The sequence below is a fragment of the Pristis pectinata genome, chromosome 43, assembly GCF_009764475.1.
Source record: "Pristis pectinata isolate sPriPec2 chromosome 43, sPriPec2.1.pri, whole genome shotgun sequence".
In the NCBI taxonomy this organism is placed as follows: Eukaryota; Metazoa; Chordata; class Chondrichthyes; order Rhinopristiformes; family Pristidae; genus Pristis; species Pristis pectinata.
In genome coordinates this window covers 2947152-2966135 of record NC_067446.1, presented here as the reverse complement: position 1 = coordinate 2966135, position 18984 = coordinate 2947152, and the positions used below count along the sequence as shown (strand labels likewise).

General features: G+C 60.2%; 2 protein-coding genes across 3 annotated transcripts; both read left to right on the top strand.

Moving 5' to 3' along the window:
* Window positions 1-1959: 1959 nt before the first annotated feature.
* On the top strand, window positions 1960-6865 carry LOC127566601 (uncharacterized protein C6orf132 homolog). Of its 2 annotated transcripts, XM_052009093.1 has the most exons (5): window positions 1960-2320; window positions 3091-3504; window positions 4868-5551; window positions 6026-6134; window positions 6687-6865. In XM_052009093.1, exons 1-5 carry the CDS (start codon window positions 2263-2265, stop codon window positions 6724-6726), a joined length of 1305 nt encoding a protein of 434 aa, XP_051865053.1. In that variant the 5' UTR covers window positions 1960-2262; the 3' UTR covers window positions 6727-6865. The 2 variants fall into 2 exon arrangements, 1 of the variants encoding a protein (XP_051865053.1); XR_007955741.1 differs by having other exon boundaries at window positions 4868-6134; window positions 6687-6725.
* Window positions 6866-9743: 2878 nt separating this feature from the next.
* Window positions 9744-18446, top strand: ndufb11 (NADH:ubiquinone oxidoreductase subunit B11). Its single transcript, XM_052009138.1, has 3 exons — window positions 9744-9993; window positions 12980-13110; window positions 18212-18446. The coding sequence occupies exons 1-3, from the start codon at window positions 9775-9777 to the stop codon at window positions 18339-18341; spliced, it is 480 nt and encodes a 159-aa protein (XP_051865098.1). The 5' UTR covers window positions 9744-9774; the 3' UTR covers window positions 18342-18446.
* The last annotated feature ends 538 nt before the right edge of the window (window positions 18447-18984 follow it).

Here is an 18984-nt window from a genome sequence, read left to right as displayed (position 1 = left end):
GCCGCGCCGTCTTCTCGCAGCTCCCGTCGGGCAGGAGGTACGGAAGCCTGAAGTCCCCACACCACCAGGTTCAGGAACGGCGACTTCTTTTCAACCATTTGGTTCTTGAACCAACCGGCACAACCCTAATCACTACAGATTAGCAATGGCTATGACCACTTTGATCACTTTGCATCAAAATGGACTTTCTTTTGTTCTAGTTGTGTTCGTTCTTGTAAAAATTGTGTCTAATTTGTGTTTTTCTTGTGAATGCTGCTTATCTGATGCTCTGTACCTGTGATGCTGCCGCAAGGAAGTTTTGCATTGCACCCGTGCACACGTGGACTTGTGCATCTCACTGTAAACTTGACTTGACACCAGCGTTTGGCCCGTATCCCTCTAAACCTTTCCTAACCATGTGCCTGTCCAAATGTCCTTTAAACATTATCGGACCTGCCTCTACTGCTTCCCCTGACAGCTTGTTCTATACACGCACCATCCTCTGTGTGAAAAAGGTTCCCTTTAAATCTTTCCCCTCTCACCTTAAACCTACCCCTCGAGTTTTCGACTCCCCGACCCTGGGGATAAAACTATCTACCCTATCTACCTGCCTCGTGATGTTATAAACCTCCATCAGGTCACCCCTCAGCCTCCTCCGCTCCAGGGAAAAGAGTCCCGGCCTGTCCGGCCTCTCCTTGTAACTCGAGCCCTCCAGTCCTGGGAACGTCCCGGTGAATCTTTCCCGCACCTTCTCCGGCTCAGTGACATCCTCCCTGTAGCTGGGCGACCGGAACTGCGCACAACACTCCGAGTGCGGTCTCCTTTATGGCTATAACGGGACGTCCCGACTCCTGGACTCAAGTGCCCCTGACCGATGAGGGCCAGCATGCCGAACGCCTTCTTCACTGCCCCGTCTACCTGTGTCCCCACTTTCAGGAAGTTCCATCCTAGGTATCTTGGTCTGTCCCGGGACATTAACCCTAGTTCTCGATACCTGCGGTCAGGGGAATTATCATCCCCGAATCCAATATGTTAGAAGTTTGTACTTCCGAACTTTTCTTGCTCGTTTCTGCCTCTTAATGTAATTGCTGACAGGACGGGTTGACTCAATCTCTCCTCACAGAGAGAGCCTGGCATCCGAGGGATCAGTTGGGGAACTACTGTGGCACTCCCTCGATGGCAGAGGGGGTCACGGAGACGGGGAGCGTTGCAGGGCTTAGAGGGGGTCATAGAGATGGGGAGGGGCGTAGGGGCCGGAGGGGGGTCACAGAGATGGGGAGGAGTGTAGGGGTTAGGGGGGTCACGGAGACGGGGAGGGGCGTAGGGGCCGGAGGGGGGTCACAGAGATGGGGAGGGGTTCAGGGGCCGGAGGGGGTTACGGAGATGGGGAGGGGTGTAGGGGAGGGAAGGAGGGGGTTATGGAGGGAGGGGTGTAGGGGTTGGAGGGGGTCACGGAGACAGGGAGGGTTGCAGGGACCAGAAGGGGGTCACAGAGATGGGGAGGGATTTGGGGTTAGAGGGGGTCACGGAGATGGGGAGGGGTTCAGGGGCCAGAGGGGGTCACAGAAATGGGGAGCGGTTCAGGGGCCCCAGGGGGTTACGGAGACAGGGAGGGGTGTAGGGGAGGGAGGGAGGGGGTCATGGAGATGGGGAGCGGTGTAGGGGCCGGAGGGTGTCACAGAGACGGGGAGGGGTGTAGGGGCCAGAGGGTATCACGGAGACTGGGAGGGGTTCAGGGGCCGGTGGGTGTCACAGAGACGGGGAGGGGTGTAGGGGAGGGAGGGAGGGGGTCATGGAGACGGGGAGGGGTGTAGGGGCCGGAGGGTGTCACAGAGACGGGGAGGGGTGTAGGGGAGGGAGGGAGGGGGTCATGGAGACGGGGAGAGGTGTAGGGGCCGGAGGGTGTCACAGAGATGGGGAGGGGTTCAGGGGCTGGAGGGGGGGGCACAGAGTTGGGGGGGCGGGTCGCAGAGACAGGGAGGGAGACAGAAGTGGGGGAGGGGGCGGGTTCTGGGGTCGAGCCCACAACCAACACCAGGCCCCAGTCTCTGTGACCTCAGCGCCCACTGTGAGTTCACAGAGGAAGCCGGCAGTGTCGTCGGCAACAGAGACCCCCCCCCCACCCCACCCCACCCCACCCCCCCAAGAAACCTCGAGTGAGGAACCGCCCCCCCCCCAATCCACCTGCCCTGTGCCTCAGTGTGGGACGCCGGTGTGCTGAGGGGGTGGAGGGAGGGCGATATTTCAGGACGGAGGCGTTCGGAGCCACCGCGCAGTCCCGCCATGTTCCGGTGGATCTGCCTCACCCTCGCGCTCCTCTGGGCCTCGGCGGCTGAACTCGGTAGGTGCCCTCCGGGGAGGGGGGAGGGGGTTCGCCGCAGGGGACTCGGGTCCCACACACTGCCGGGTGTACGGTGCCCAGAGAGGGAGGGGAGCGGAGGAGAGGTAGTGTTTCGGGAGGGGCTGTGAGGGGCAGGGAGTGTCCTGGGAGGGGCAAGGTGGGGAGGGAGCGTCCTGGGAGGGGAGGGAGCACCAGTGGAGGGGAGGGGAGGGAGCGCCTGGGGAGGGGAGGGGAGGGAGCGCCTGGGGAGGGGAGCGAGTGTCCCGGGAGGGGAGGGGTGGGGAGGGGAGGGAGTGTCCTGGGATGGGACGGGAGGGGTGGGAGCCTTGGCGATCCCCCTTGATCCTCCCTCCATTTCTCCATCCCGCTCCCTCTCTCACTCTCCCCTTCCCTTCTCCCCTCCACCCCCATCCCCCTGCCCTCTGTCCCCCCCTCTCCCCCTGCTCCCTCCCTCCCTCTCTTACTCCACCTCCGTCTCCCCCCTCCCTTCTCCCTACCTCTCTCCCCCTCCCCTCTCTCCCCCTCCCGTCTCTCCCCCTCCGGTCTCCACCCTGTCTCTCCCCTCCCTCCCTCCCTCCTCACTTCCCTCCCTCCCTCATTCCCACTCTCCCCCTCCTCTAACCACTGCACCCTTTCCCTCCCTCCCCCCTCTCTACCCCGTCTCTCCCCTTCACCCCTCTCTCTCCCCCTCCCTTCCCTTTCGGTCCCCTCTGCCCCTGCCTCCCCTCCCCTCCCTCTCTCCCCTTCACCCTTCCCCTCCCCCCCAGCAGACTTTGTCCAGGTCTTCGACATCCTGATCGCGTCCGAGGACGGCAGCTCCCCTCCGCGCCCGGAGATCCTGTTCCTCAATGCCTCGGGCATCGTGCTGGCACGGGCCGGGGACCCCGTCACCCTGTACTGCCGCGTCCTGCTGGTGGGCGACGGGCCCGACCCCAGGTACCGGGTGCGGTGGGTCACCGGCCCGCTCGGCGAGGTCACCGTGGCCCGGGTGGACCAGAGGCGGGCGCGAGGACCCTGGGTCCACCCCCGGTACCGGGACCGGGTCAGCCTGCTCTCCCAGGGTCCCGAGAACCACCTCCACTTCAGCAGGGTGGACCCTGGCGACTTCGGGGAGTATACCTGCCGGGGGGAGATCGCCGGGCACGGGGGGCAGTTATTCTCCTCCATCTCCCTGCTGGCTGAAGGTGAGGGGGGAGAGGGGGGGCTGGAGGGGGGGCGAAGGGGAGGGGCAATTGGAGGGGGAGGGGTGAACTGACTCCTTCCCCCTTCCCAACCCTCCCACTTCCCCTTTCTAACTCCCCCCCCCTTTCCCCATCATCCCACCCTCCTGCCCCCTCCTCCTTTCCCTCCCACCACCCCACCCCTCCATCCTATCACAGCGCAGAAACAGGCCCTTCAGCCCAAATTGTCCATACTGTACAAGCTGCCTTCCTGACCCAGTCCCATTTCCCCGCGTTGGGCCCGTATCCCTCTGAACCTTTGCCATCCACGGACCTGTCCCAGTGCTGTAAATGTTTCCCCCCCCCCCCAACTTCCTCTGGCAGCTCGTCCCACACACCCACCCCCCCCCCTGGGTGAAAAATGTGCCCCTTTAAACCTTTCCCCTCTCACCTTCAACCTGTGCCCTCTAGTTTTAGACTCACTGACCCTGGGGAGATATAGACGGGGACCGCCCACCTTATACACGCCCCTCGTGATGTTATAAACCTCCATCAGGTCACCCCTCAGCCTCCTCCGCTCCAGTGAAAACAGTCCCGGCCCGCCCGGCCTCTCCTTATAACTCGAGCTCTCCAGTCCCAGGAACATCCTGGTGAATCTTTCCCGCACCCTCTCCGGTTCAGTGACGTCCTCCCTGTAGCTGGGCAACCGGAACTACGCCCAACACTCCGAGTGCGGTCTCCTGTGCAGCTGTAACGGGACGTCCCGACTCCTGGACTTGGTGCCCCGACCGATGAAGGCCAGCGTGCCGAATGCCTTCTTCACCGCCCTGTCTACCTGCGGCGCCACTTTCAGGGGACCGTGTACCTGTACCCCTGGGTCCCTCTGTTCCACAACACTCCCTGGGGTAATGTCATTCACTGTGCAAGTCCTGCCCTGGTTTAACTTCCCGAAAATGCACCACCTCACACGTGACCGAGTTAAACTGCATCTGCCGCTCCTTGGCCCCATTCCCCAGTTAACTTCCTCGTCCCTCCCTCCCTTTTCCTCAGGAGGTGGAGAGGTGAATGGACAGAGAAAGAGGGCTGAGGGGAAGTCATGGAGGGACGGGAAAGGACACCGGTGGGGGGGGGGGGGGGATGGAGGGAGGGTGGATCGGTGGTGGAAGGAGATGCAGTGAGGGGCGGGGAGAGGTGTGGGAGGAAGACGGAGAGGGGGGAGGAAGGGGATGAGGGGTGGGAGGGAGGGGGATGAGGGGGGAAGGGGGATGGAGGGGGGGTAGGTTTGGGGGAGGAGGGAGAGGGGTTGGAGGACTGAGGGAGGGGAGGAGGACCCAGTACACCTGCAGTGACTCCTGTCCCCCAATCCTCTCTCTCCCCCCCCACTCAGATGTGTCTCCAGCAGTGCCAGTGAGCCCCCCAAGATCTGCCCCCCAGCTCCCACCAGGCTCCGCCCCCTCTCTCCCCCCAGGCTCCGCCCCCCAGCTCCCCCTGGGCTCCGCCTCCCCTCTCCCACTGGGCTCCGCCCCCCAGCTCCCCCTGGTCTCCGAACCCCAGCTCCCCCCAGGCTCCGCCCCCTCCTCCCTCCAAGACTCCGCCCCCCAGCTCTCACCAGGCTCCACCCCCTCCCTCCCAGGCTCCGCCCCCTCACCACCTCCGGGCTCCTCCCCCTCCCTCCCGGGCTCTGCCCCTCAGTACCCCGGCCCCGCCCACCAGCCCCACATCGTGGCCCTTGACACCTCGGCCGTGGTGCGCGCTCCGCTGGGCTCCGCGGTCTCCCTGCACTGCCGGGTGCGCGCCCTGCACGCGGGCCCCGGCACGCGGTACCGGCTGCGCTGGGAGGCACTGGGGCCGGGGGGTGTCCTGACCCTGGCCCAGCAGGACCAGGCCAGCCCGGAGCCCCCCCGCCTGCACCCCTCCTACAGCGAGCGCCTCGCCGTGAGCTCCCGCGGGCCCAACACCCAGCTCCGCCTCCGCGCCCTGCACCCCGACGACCCCGGGGAGTATCGGTGCACGGCCGGCGTCTCCGGGCAGGACGAGGAGGTCAGCTCGGGGCCCATTCACCTGGTCAAGGGTAAGTGCTGCACTGGGCGGCGGTGTGTTGGGGCGTGTGGAGTGTGTGTGTGTGTGTTTGTATCTGCTCAGTGTATCTGTAGTCACTCTGCATTGGGTGGGGCACAGAGGCGGTGGGTGTCCCCGACATGGGGACTGGGAGCCCCCACCCCCTACACCCCCATCTCCGGGTGTCCCCACTGGAGGAGCACCAAACGCAGGGGAGGAAGATCCTGGTAACTGTCCCCGGCCACACGCAGGGCACTCCCTCCCCAGGGGAGATCAACCAGACTCCCTGCCTCCCCTGACGAATCCAGGGCTGGCGGGGGCCCAGGTCGGCGGGGCGGGAAGAGCGGCTGCCTCAACAACCCCCGGTTCGATCCCCGTCTCCGACGCGGTGCGCTGGGATTTTCGGTAGAGGAGCCCTCGGGGGGAGTCGGAGGGCTGGGATGGACGATCAGGGACTGATGCCCGACCCTGTCTTCTGTGCCCACAGAGAGGCAGAAAATGATGCCTGTTTCGTCCAAGACAGCCATCCTCTGGCTCATTCTCCACTTCCTCGTGGTGATCTTCGCCATGGCGATTGGCGTTGGATCCTGCTTCCTGTGAGTAGGCAGTGGGACGGTGCAGAGGGAGCTTCACCCTGTGTCTGGCCCTGGGAGTGTGTGACGGGACGGTGCGGAGGGAGACTCACCCTGTGTCCGACCCCGGGAGTGTGTGACGGGACGGTGCGGAGGGAGCCTCACCCTGTGTCCGACCCCGGGAGTGTGTGACGGGATGGTGCGGAGGGAGCCTCTCCCTGTGTCTGACCCCGGGAGTGTGTGACGGGACGGTGTGGAGGGAGCCTCACCCTGTGTCTGACCCCGGGAGTGTGTGACGGGACGGTGCGGAGGGAGCCTCACCCTGTGTCCGACCCCGGGAGTGTGTGACGGGATGGTGCGGAGGGAGCCTCTCCCTGTGTCTGACCCCGGGAGTGTGTGACAGGACGGTGTGGAGGGAGCCTCACCCTGTGTCTGACCCCGGGAGTGTGTGATGGGACAGTGCGGAGGGAGCCTCCCCCTGTGTCTGGCCCCAGGAGTGTGTGACGGGACGGTGCGGAGGGAGTTTCGGGAGCTGTGAAAATCTAAGATCCACAACATATTTTCTCTTTCCTCTAGGACTGGAAGAAAGAATCGAATACAGGCCGAGAATGTCTGAGTGTCCCAGGGAGGCATCCAGATGGTTGGTCTTTAGAGCTTAAAGAAAATAGTCATTTAATAAAAATTCAATATTTTATGAAATCTTTCAGTGGTAATAAAGTACTCCAATCACAGGGAACCTGACGAGTCAATACAATAGACTAGCTATTGCCCACCCCAGCTCAGACGAAGAACAGCCGTCCCGGTCTCAGAAACAGGGCTCTGCCATTCAGCACAGAGACAGCAGAAATTCCTTCATCTAGAGGTTTGGAAACCTACTCCAGTAACCTGTGGAGACTTTTCCTGGATGTTAAACGTAAATTAAATGCAGATGGAGTTCAATCCCCCTAAGTGTAAGGTGAAGCATTCTTGGAGGGCGAACAAAGGTAGGACCCTCACCGTGAATGGCGGGGAGTGTTGAGGGACAGAGGGACCTCGGTGTACAAGTCCAAGGATCCCTGAAGGAGGCAGCACAGGTGGATAAGGTGGTGAGAAGGCGTACGGGACACTTGCCTTCATCAGCCGGGACACAGAATATAAGAGCAGGGAGGTTCTGGTCCAACGTTATAAAACTCTATAAGACTTGGTAGTTTGGAATCTGTGTGTGTGTCTGGGTGTGGTGTGGTGTGCATGTGTCTGTGTGTGTGTTTAAAACTACATACAACTTTATAAGACTTGGAAGTTTGGATTCAGAACTACTTGCCCATAGAAGACAGAGGGTCATGGTGGAGGGGTACTATTCTGTGACCTGCGGTGTTCTGCAGGGATCGGTGCTGGGACCTCTGTTGTCGGTGATGTGTATAAATGACTTGGATGAAAATGTAGCTGGGTGGGTTAGTCAGTTCACAGATGACACAGAGATTGGTGGGGTTGTGGACGGTGTAGAAGGCTGTCACAGGATACAGCAGGATGTAGATCAGTTACAGATCTGGGCAGAGACGTGGCAGATGCAGTTTAATCCAGACAAGTGTGAGGTGTTACACTTTGGGAGGTCAAATGTCAGAGGAATGTATCCAGTGGATGACAGGGCCCTGAGGTGCAGTGACGTACAGAGGGATCTTGGGGCCCAAGTCCACAGCTCCCTGAAAGTGGCCACACAATTAGATAGGGCGGTGAAGAAGGCGCATGGTGCACTTGCCTTCGTCGGTTCGGGCATTGAGTACAGTAGTCGGGAGGTCACGTTGCAGCTGTGTAAAAACCTTGGCCAGGCGCGCACTTGGGGTGCTGTGTGCAGTTCTGGTCGCCCCCGGGAGTGTGTGACGGGACGGTTCGGAGGGAGCTTCACCCTGAGTGTCTGACCCCGGGAGTGTGTGTGACGGGACGGTGCGGAGGGAGCTTCACCCTGTCTGTCCCCGAGAGTGTGTGTGTGACGGGACGGCGGGGAGGCTTTGGAGAGGGTGCGGGAGAGGTTCACCAGGAGGCTGCCTGGATTAGAGAGTGTGAGCCGTCAGTAGGGGCTAGACTTGGACCCCAGGACCCCTCTGTACCTCAATGCAATGAAGGTCCTGCCATTAACTATACACTTTCCCCTTACATTTTCCCTCCCAAGGTGCAACCCCTCACACTTGCCCGGATTAAACTGCATCTGCCCCTTCTCTGCCCAGATCTGTGCTGATCTACATCCCGCTGTGTCCTTCGGCATCTTATATAACCGTCCACACCACCACCAATGTCAACACCACTGTCAACCACCTGCTGGTCCCTGGGCTTCCTGTGAGGCCCCGCAGGGTGGAATATCTGCAATCTTGCGATGCCTTCCCCTGTCCATCAAGCTTTTATTTTGTGTCGGCCAAACGCAGGCGCTCGCTGCCACGGGCGTGCCCCTTTAAGGGGGTTGCCCGACCGCGATTGGAGCGCGGGCCTGTCTGTCAGAGGGGGAGGGGGCGGGGCCATTGTTTGGTGGCCGAGGATCGCGGCACCCATTGGATGGAACGGCTGTCTGTCCTTGAATAAGGGGAGGCCGGAGGCGGTACCTTCCGCGGTTCTCTACCACGATAGGACAATGAAGCTGTCTGTCAGAGATAGGCGGGGGGTGATTGGCTGCCGCACCGGCGATTGGAGAACAGGGCTGTCCTTCAGTGAGGGACTGGTCCATGACAGCCTGGAGTGCTGTGAGGATTGGAGAACCGGCATGTCAATCAAATGAAGGGCGGGGACAGAATCGGGACCTCGGCGGTGACTGGAGTACAAGGCTGCCTTTCATAGGTTAGAGCCGGGTCGGAGGCGTTGCCCCGGCGGCGAATGGAGAGCGGGGCTGTCTGTCAGAGAAAGGGGCAGCGCCTTGGGGAGAGGCCGCGGCGCCGATTGGACAACGCTACTGTCTGTTAGAGGCTGAGGCGGGCTTGGAGGAGTTTCCGCGGCGGGGATTGGAGAATGGTCTATCTGTCAGAGAAGAGGGCCGAGCCAGGAGGAGACGCCGCGGCGGTGATTGGAGAGAGGGGTTGTCTGTCAAAGAGGGCGGAACCTGAGGCGGAGCTGCGACGGAACGCAGAGACGATTGGACAGTGGCGCTGTCTCTCAGGGTAGAAGGCAGCACCAGGTGGAAAGCCGCGGTGGTGATTGGAGACTGGGACTGTCTGTCAGAGTCTTGGCGCGCGGATTGGAGAACGTGCATAACTGTCAGAGAAGAGGGCAGAGCCAGGAGAAGACGCCGCGGCGACGATTGGAGAGCGGGGCTGTCTGTCAGAGCACAGGGTCGGAGGACTGGAGAATGTGCTTGTCTGTCAGAGAATAGGGCCGAGCCAGGAGGAGACGTCGCGGCGGTGATTGGACAGCGGGGCTGTCTGTCAGAGAAGAGGGCGGAAACGGTGGTGGGGCGGCACAGGACGCGTCGTTGACTGGGCAGTGGCCCTGTCCGTCAGAGAAGAGGGACGAACCAGGAGGAGACGCCGCTGCGGCGATTGGAGAGCCTGTCTGTCTGTCAATATTCTGGAGTGAAGGACTGGACGACGTGCGTGTCTGTCAGAGAGGAGGGCAGAGCCAGCAGGGGAGGCCGCGGCTGTGATTGGAGAGCCGGGCTGTCCGTCAGGCCGGGAGGGCGGGACCAGAGGCGGGCCAGCTGCGGAAGATGGCGGCGCGGAGCGTAGCGCTGGTGCGGCGGCTGGGCGGCTGGTGCGGCGGCTCCGGGGCCGGGCTCCGGGTCCTGGTCCCCCGCCGGGACCTGGGACACTCCCCCCGTGACGGGGCTGCAGCGGCGGCGGCCACCGCCCTGACCCAGGAGCCCGGCCTCGGCCTCGGCGTCGGACACGGGGACGCCCCGCACCCCGAGGTCAACCTGTTCGACAAGGTGAGGCGGCGCCGGCGGGACGTCCCGGGGCGGGATGGTGGGTGGGGAGGGTTCCCCCTGTGTCTGACCCCGGGAGTGTGTGACTGGACGGTGTGGAGGGAGCTTCACCCTGCGTCTGACCCCGGGAGTGTGTGACGGGACGGTGCGGGGGGAGCCTCACCCTGTGTCCGACCCCGGGAGTGTGTGACGGGACGGTGCGGAGGGAGCTTCCCCCTGTGTCTGACCCCGGGAGTGTGTGACTGGACGGTGTGGAGGGAGCTTCACCCTGCGTCTGACCCCGGGAGTGTGTGAAGGGATGATGTCGAGACATGTGGGAGCAAATTGGTTTATTATTGACACATGTGCCGAGGTACAGTGAAAATCTTTGTTTTGCAGGTCGTCCATACCGATCATTTCATTATGTCAGTGCATCGAGGTAGTACAAGGGAAAACAATAACAGAATGCAGAATAAAGTGTCACAGTTACAGAGAAAGTGCAGTGCAGGCAGACAATAAGGTGCAAGGGCCACGACGAGGTAGTTTGGGAGATCAAGAGATTTTTTGTACAAGAGGTCCATTCAAAAGTCTTATAACAGCTGGGTAGAAGCTGTCCTTGAGCCTGGTGGGACGTGCTTTCAGGCTTTTGTATCTTCTGCCTGATGGGAGAGGGGAGAAGAGAGAATGTCCGGGGCGGGTGAGGGTCTTTGGTTAAGTCGGCTGCTTTCCCGAGGCAGCGGGAAGTGTAGACAGAGTCCGCGGAGGGGAGGCTGGTGTCCATGACGCGCTGGGCTGTGTCCGCAACTCTCTGCGGTTTCTTGCGGTCCGGGGCAGAGCAGTTGCCGTACCAAGCCGTGGTGCATCCAGATAGGTTGCTTTCTGTGGGGCATCTGTAAAAATTGGTGAGGGTCAGAGGGGACATGCCGACTTTCTTTAGCCTCCTGAGGAAGCTGGTGTGCTTTCTTGGCCATGGGTCAACCTGCTTGGACCAGGATGGAATTGCTCTGGGGAATGTTGTGGAACAGAGGGACCGAGGAGTGCAAACACAGTTATTTGAAAACGACGTTACAGGGAGACAGGACGGTGAAGAGTCAGTCTGGGCAGTGAGTATCGGAATTGGGATGTTGCAGTTTTCCAAGACGTTGGTGAGGCCGCACTTGGAGTATTGTGCACAGTTTGGTCACCCTGTTATAGGAAAGATGTTCTTAAACTAGAAAGAGTGCGAGAAAAATTTAGCAGGATCTTACCCGGACTTGGGAGCCTGTGTTGCAAGGGGAGGTTGTGTGGATTAGGACTTTATTCCCTGGAGCATAGGAGATTGAGAGGTGACCTGATCGAGGTGTATAAGGGGGACATAGACAGGGTGAAAGCATGTAGTCTTTTTCCCAGGGAGGGGGTGGGGGCTAAAAACAAGAGGGCATAGGTTTAAGATCGGGGCGAGAGATTTAAAAGGGACATCAGGGGCAGCTTCTTCACGCAAAGGGTGGTGCGTATTTGGAATGAGCTGCCAGAGACAGTGGTTGAGGCGGGCACATTAGCAACGTTTCCAAGCCGTCTAGATAAGTCCATGGATGGGAGAGGTTTAGAGGGCTATGGGCCAACGCGGGCAGATGGGACCAGCTTGCTGGGGCAACACGGTCGGCATGGACAAGTTGGGCTAAAGGGCCTGATTCCCTGCTGTATAACTCCCGGGAATCACTGTGCTGCCCCCACCCGCCCCCGCTCGAAGTGGACGAGGAGCGTTCGGGGTGGGATCGGGGACCTCAATGTCATGTATTGAGAGTGCACCAAAGCCCCCCGTGTAGATGGTGGAAGGAATGCCCACCCACGCTCACAAACTACCCGGCCTTCCTGGTTGGGGGTCCAATCTGAGAAGCAACTCTTGACCGTCACCCTCTGCTTCCTACTGCCGAGCCAATTAGCCCACCCGCTATCTCCCCCCGAGATCCCGTCCCGATCTAACCTACCCAGACTAGCCTTCCATGAGTCGCCGAAGACAGTGGTGTCCTCAAGTGCCCCCAAGTTGTCCTCCCGGGAATCTCTCCCGCAACGGAGCTTGGGATGGGAGTGCCCGTTTCAGGAGTCTCTGTGCATGGGTTGTCGGCCTGGAAGCGGGATTGGCTACCCTCCAGCCAACCCGGAGGACTTCAGTGAGGCAGAGTTGGTGGGATCTCTCCTGCAGGTAGTCCGGGTCTCAGAAAGGCAATGAGATCACCTCCCTGCCAGTTAACAGCTTTCCCGACATCCAAATACATTCCATCTACTGCCCACCCCTACTTGATCCACCCAATATACCACCTCGATAAAAAACACATGAGGAACTCAGCAGGCCGGGCAACATCCGTGGAGAAAAGCAGGCAGCCGACACTTCGGGTCAGGACTGGAGACAGGGAAAGGGGGAAGCCGGATATATAGGAGGGAAAAGAAGAGCCGTGATAGGCGGACAGAAGAGGGGAGGCGGGGTGGGCACAGGGTGGTGATAGGTAGACGCAGGTAAGAGATAGTGATGGGCAGGTGTGGGGGAGGAGGAAGGGAGAGCAGATCCACCAGGGGGTGGGTAAAAGGTACGGAGAGGGATAAAAGGCTGGGAAAGGCAGGAAGGGAAGCAGCATGGTGGCAGGGATTACCTAAAGCGGGAGAATTCAAAAGTGGGGTGCTATCAATGGACGATTGTTTCCCTTCCTCACCGCCATCAAGGATCGGAATATTGAATTCTCCCACTTTAGGTAACTCCCTTCCCAACATCTGCAGTCCTTTGTTTCTCCAATATACTACCTCTACCGGCCCCCCTCGATCGACCCTCCTTTGTTCCTTCCTCGGAGGATCCCAATCCCATTTTTTTTCAGCCACGGTGTCCCTTCCTTGAAAATCCAGCTGCTGCTTGTGGGATCTTGCTGTGTGCGGGTTGGAGGAGGGGTGGGGGGGAGCGGTTTGAGGCCACGGTACCCCTCCCGTGGCGCAGCGCCCTCCCCCCCGCTGAATGACGGTCCGACGTTCCTTCCCGTCGCAGAACCCGGAATACCATGGCTTCAGCGCAGACCCGGTGGTGGACGTGTGGAACATGAGGCTGGCGTTCTTCTGTGGCATATCCCTGGCCATCGTGGTGGGCTCGGTCTTCGTGTACTACCTGCCGGACCGAGGGTAGGTGACACCCGTTCCTCGTCCCTACAGCCCCTCCCTCCTCTCCACCCCTCCCCACAGCGAGGTGCTCCCTCCTCACCACTTTTATTTTTATTTTACAAACGTTTATTCGCTAAAAGCACCACAAAAGGCCATCCTGTGTCAAAACCACAACAACTAATATTGGTATTGGTTTATTATTGTCACTTGTACCGAGGTACAGTGAAAAACTTGTCTTGCAAACCGATGGTACAGGTCAATTCATTACACAGTGCAGTTACATTGAGTTAGTACAGAGTGCATTGAGTTAGTACAGGTAAAAACAATAACAGTACAGAGTAAAGTGTCACAGCTACAGAGAAAGTGCAGTGCAATAAGGTGCAAGGTCACAACAAGGTAGATCGTGAGGTCAGAGTCCATCTCATTGTATAAGGGAACCGTTCAATGGTCATCACAGTGGGATAGAAGCTGTCCTTGAGCCTGGTGGTACGTGCCCTCAGGCTCCTGTATCTTCTACCCGATGGGAGAAGAGAGAATGTCCCGGGTGGGTGGGGTCTTTGATTATGCCGGCTGCTACACCAAGGCAGCGAGAGGTAAACACAGAGTCCAAGGAGGGGCGGCTGGTGTCCGTGACGCACTGGGCTGTGTCCACAACTCTCTGCGGTTTCTTGCGGTCCTGGGCAGAGCAGTTGCCGTACCAAGCCGTGATACATCCAGCTAGGATGCTTTCTGTGTCGGTAAAAGTTGGTGAGTGTCAAAGGGGACAAACCGAATTTCTTTAGCCTCCTGAGGAAGCAGAGGAGCTGGTGAGCTTTCTTGGCCGTGGCGTCTACGTGATTTGACCAGGACAGGCTGTTGGTGATGTTCGCTCCCAGGAACTTGAAGCTCTCAATCTTCTCGACCTCAGCACCATTGATGTAGACAGGTGTATGTACACCGCCCCCTTTCCTGAAGTCAATGACCAGCTCTTTAGTTTGTCGACATTGAGGGACAGGTTGTTGTCATGACACCATGACACTAAGCTCTCTATCTCCTTCCTGTAGTCCGACTCATCGCTGTTTGAGATACGGCCTACAACGGTGGGATCATCTGCAAACTTGTAGATGGAGTTAGAGCAGAATCTGGCCACACAGTCATGAGTGTATAGGGAGCAGAGTAGAGGGCTGAGGACGCAGCCTTGTGGGGCACCAGTGTTGAGAATAATCGTGCCGGAGGTCTTGCTGCCTGTCCTCACTGATTGCGGTCTGTTGGTCAGAAAGTCAAGGATCCTGTTGCAGAGGGAGGCGTGGAGTCCCAGGTCTCGGAGTTATACAACAACGTAGAAGAAAAACTACACAACTACAGCAATAACACTAATGAACACCCGCTAAACGCACCCGCAGCACTTCAGATGAGAATCTCGTTCACACCGTCCACGACACACGCATGATCCCCTGAGGGGGCGCACCGATCGCGGAACTCAACCAGGGTGCCCACGCGCTCCCTCTCCAAGGGCACCCACGCGCGGACGTGAGCCCGGAAAACAGGGCAGGCAGGCGGGCGGCCCAGCCAGAACCCAGGGCCGCAACCTCGCGCACTCCACGTACGTGCGCGGTGTGCTATCTCCTCCCAGCTGTGGAAGTGACCGGCGGCCAGGGGTTGTCGGGGAACCGGTTGCGCGGCACCCCCCCACCCCCACAGGTCCCCGATGTAAAAGGGGAGGACTTCCGCGTAGAGACACCTCCCCCCTCACCGCCCGACGGCAAGACGGACCGCTGCGGCGTGTCCGGCCGGCAGACGAGGGCGAGGGCGTGAAAGGTGTGCAGGGGCAGCCTGTCCCTCCGCCTCGCCGCCCCTCCCACAGCGCAGCGCTCCCCTCCTCACCGCCCCTCCCCTCCAACACAGCCTACGTTCTTCAATCGCCTGTATCTGGGGGGGGGGGGGGGGGGGGGGGGGGGGGGGGGGGGGGGGGGAGGGGTGCTGGAGCCCAAAAACAGCTCACCACAGGGCTCCGCCTGTTGATTCCTGGAGGCAACAGTCTCAGCTGCAGTTGGAACGTGTGTGTGTGTGTGTGTGTGTGTGTGTTTTTTGCGAAACACTGTGTAGTCCTGTTTAGTCACGGACCTTAAAATAGAAATGAACTCAATCTGTCCCTCCCAAATAAAGCAGCTCCTGCAACAGGTCACCAGGTGTGTTGGATCCTGTGGGGTTGGCAGCTGCAAAGCTGTTACCCAGAACTGTTCTGTACACCGGCTGTCTCACCAACGAAGCCCCTTTGTCCCCTGTGTAACACCGGGGTACAGTACCAGTGGGGACGGGTCCGTCGCTGTATAACACTGGGGTACGGTACCGGTGGGGACGGGTCCGTCGCTGTATAACACCGGGGTACAGTACCGGTGGGGATGGGTCTGTCGCTGTATAACACCGGGGTACAGTACCGGTGGGGACGGGTCTGTTACTGTATAACACCAGGGTACAGTACCGGTGGGGACGGGTCTGTTACTGTATAACACCGAAGTGCAGTACCAGTGGGGACAGGTCTGTCGCTGTATAACACTGGGTACAGTACCGGTGGGGATGGGTCCAACACTGTATAACATTGGGGCACAGTACTGGTGGGGACGGGTCCGTCGCTGTATAACACCGGGGTACAGTACCGGTGGGGATGGGTCTGACACTGTGTAACACCGGGGTACAGTACCGGTCTGTCACTGTATAACACCGGGGTACAGTACCAGTGGGGACGGGTCCGTCACTGTATAACACCGGGGTATAGTACCAGTTGGGACTGGTCCGACACTGTATAACACTGGGGTACGGTGATATTATTCAGGATCCAGTTTCCTGCTCTCCGAACCCGTTCCCCATTTGAGCACCGGTGTAGTTAGTCTCCTGAGCCGTGAGTAATTTGGATGTTCACGTGTGTTGTCTCTGGCCTAGAAAGTGCCCCAGATCTGCCTTTGCATCAACAATATACCAGATGATGTGTACTTGTGCAAAGCCGGAGTGTCCTGTGTTGAAAGCATCATTCTGTTACTGTCCTAATTTACTTGCTCAGTAACCCTCCTCCTGACACCCCAAGGACTTTTCCCCTCCCCATCTGCAAGTCAGGAGTGTGATGGGACACTCCCCACTTGCCTGGCTGGAGTTAGTCCATGGACACCACATCCGCCGCATTACCTTTCCGCCCATCTACAGGTCAGGAGTGTGACGGGACTCTCCCCACTTGCCTGGGTGGAGTTAGTCCATGCACTCCACATCCGCCGCATTACCTTTCCGCCCATCTACAGGTCAGGAGTGTGACGGGACACTCCCCACTTGCCTGGGGGCGAGTGCGGCTCCCAACGACTCTCGAGAAGCTCGATGCCGTCCGGGACAGAGCAGCCGCTCGATCGGCCCCCCCACCCACCCCCCTGAAACGCTCCCTCGCTCTACCACAGTGGCCGCGCCGTCTACAGAACGCACTGCGGTCCTTCGTCCCGGGGGCTGCACCTCCCTCTCCCGCCGAGGTGCAGAGGAGCGCCACCGTCCACAGGTAGAAGACACAAACTTTAAAGGCGGACGAACCTTGCCTTGAATCTCACTTAGCGCACGGAGTCTGTTCGGCCCAACGACTCCATGCTGGCCCCCCAGGTGAGCGACCCCACCCTTCCGCCTCTCCCCATCACCCCCGGCAACCCTGCAACACACCTTCACATCAGCTCCCCCCAGATTCTCAACCCCACACCCACACACCAAGGGCCACTGAACCCATTGGGAGCACCCAGGGGAATCCCACAGGGTCACAGGGAGAGCGTGCAACCTCTCCTCTCCCACTCCCCCCACCCCACCCCCACCCCCGGTGTGTGTGCGGGACACGACTCCCTGCCTCCCCTTGTCCCAGGACGGGGTTAATTCTGCAAACTCGGAAATGCTGCACAGGCAGATATGGCTGCATCGTGGGTGATTAATGAGCCGTCCTTGAGAGCAGGGTCCCTAGGGCAGAGCACAGCTTCTCCCCGGGACACGAGGGAAATGAAAATAGATGCAGCCCCCCCCCCCCCCCCCACCCAGTGCTGGAGATGGGCAACAGACTCGGAGTGAGACACTTCACACCGTCCCTCAGTGACCCCTCTCCCCCAGCGCCCTGTCACTGACTGTATCCCCACTGACGTTAATCCCCCTCCCTCACACCGTCCCTCAGTGACCCCTCTCCCCCAGCGCCCCGTGTCACTGACTGTATCCCCACCGACGTTAATCCCCCTCCCTCACACCGTCCCTCAGTGACCCCTCTCCCTCAGCGCCCTGTGACACTGACTGTATCCCTACTGATGTTAAGTGAGCTATTTTGTTTGAGGGGGTCACAGAGACGGGGAGGGGTGCAGGGGCCGCAGGGGGGGTCACAGAGACGGGGAGGGGTGTAGGAGCCGGAGGGGGGTCACAGAGACGGAGAGGGGTGCAGGGGCCGCAGGGGGGGGTCACAGAGACGGGGAGGGGTGTAGGAGCCGGATGGGGTCACAGAGACGGGGAGGGTTGTTGGGGCTGGAACTCTCTCCGCTGCACCTTTTCCCGGTATCCCTCCCCGTTCCGACAGGAGCTGTGGGCACAGTCCCAGGGAGACGTCGGGTCTGTGTGTTATCCTGATTACAAGTCTCCTGCTAATTTATTCTGCTTCCTGAAATAGATTCCTGAGGTATTTCTGTAACCTGATTTTGCTGTGATGTGTCTCTGCACCTCTCCTTTCCCTGTGCAGCCTCGCACCCCCTCCTTCGGCACTGCGCCCCCTCCTCGCTGCCCCTCCCTCATACCCCAGAGATGTGTCCCCCACCACAACCCTCACCCTCGGAGACGTTCCCCCCCAACCCCCAGATACACCACGGGGTGGGCTCAAGGATCCCGGGATGAGGATCTCCCTCCCCACCCAGCCCGGATGCTTTGGGGGGAGCGGATCGGACGCATTTGCCTGCACTCCTTCCGGTCCCTCAGTACGGTCGATCGGGTGCAACCCCCACTTGAGCCTCCCCCGCTGCTGTTTCCCGCACCCTCCACCCCTCCAAGTGTTTGAACCGTGACCAGCATGCCTTATCCTCTCCCCCCCCCCCCCCCATCCCATGGTCCCAGGATTAAAGGATTCCCTCTCTCTCTCTCTCTCTCCCTCCCTCAGGATGCGGCAGTGGGCGAGGAGGGAGGCAGAGCGCCAGCTGAAGCAGAGGGAGGCCGAGGGGCTCCCGGCGATCGGCGTGAACTACTTCAACCCGGACAGGATAACCCTCCCTCCCGAGGGCGAGGAATGAGGGGCCAGCTCACCACCCCCAGCACCCCCACCCTTGATCACCACGGGCTTACGGATCCGACTCACCTGTGTGAAACTGTTGACAATAAAGTGTTCAATTATCTCACCTTTCGCCCTGTGTCACCGCGGCTTGGTGGTGGGGGGGGAGGGGGCGGGAGAGACCGGGGGGAGGGGGACGGGGGCGTACGGGGGGTAGTGACGGGTGGAGGGCAAGGGGGTTATTTGGGGGTGGGGTGTGACTTGGGGGGGTTACAGGGGGAGGGACGAGGGGTGGGATGGGGGCGAGGGACTTGGGTGTGAGAGGGACGGGTGGCGGACACTTTGGGGTCGGGAAAACTTGGGGGGCGGGGGCGGGATTTGGGGTGGTCGCGCGCGTCTCCATCTTGGCGGACGAGACAGCGGGGGGCTGGCGCAGGGGCGCGCGCACGCACACCCGCCCGACTGTTGGCGGGGTGGGGGAGGTGGGTGCGGCGGTGCGTGCCCGCGAGCGTGTTCCGTCTTGTGTGGGACGGAACGTCGTGGAGACCCGTGTGTGTGTGAGAGAGTGTTCGATCGTTCGTTTCTGTCCGTTGTAACGTGATTAAGTAACGAAGAGTTCGCTTGCACACGTGTCTGTGTGTCTGAACACGGGTGTGGAGGGTGTA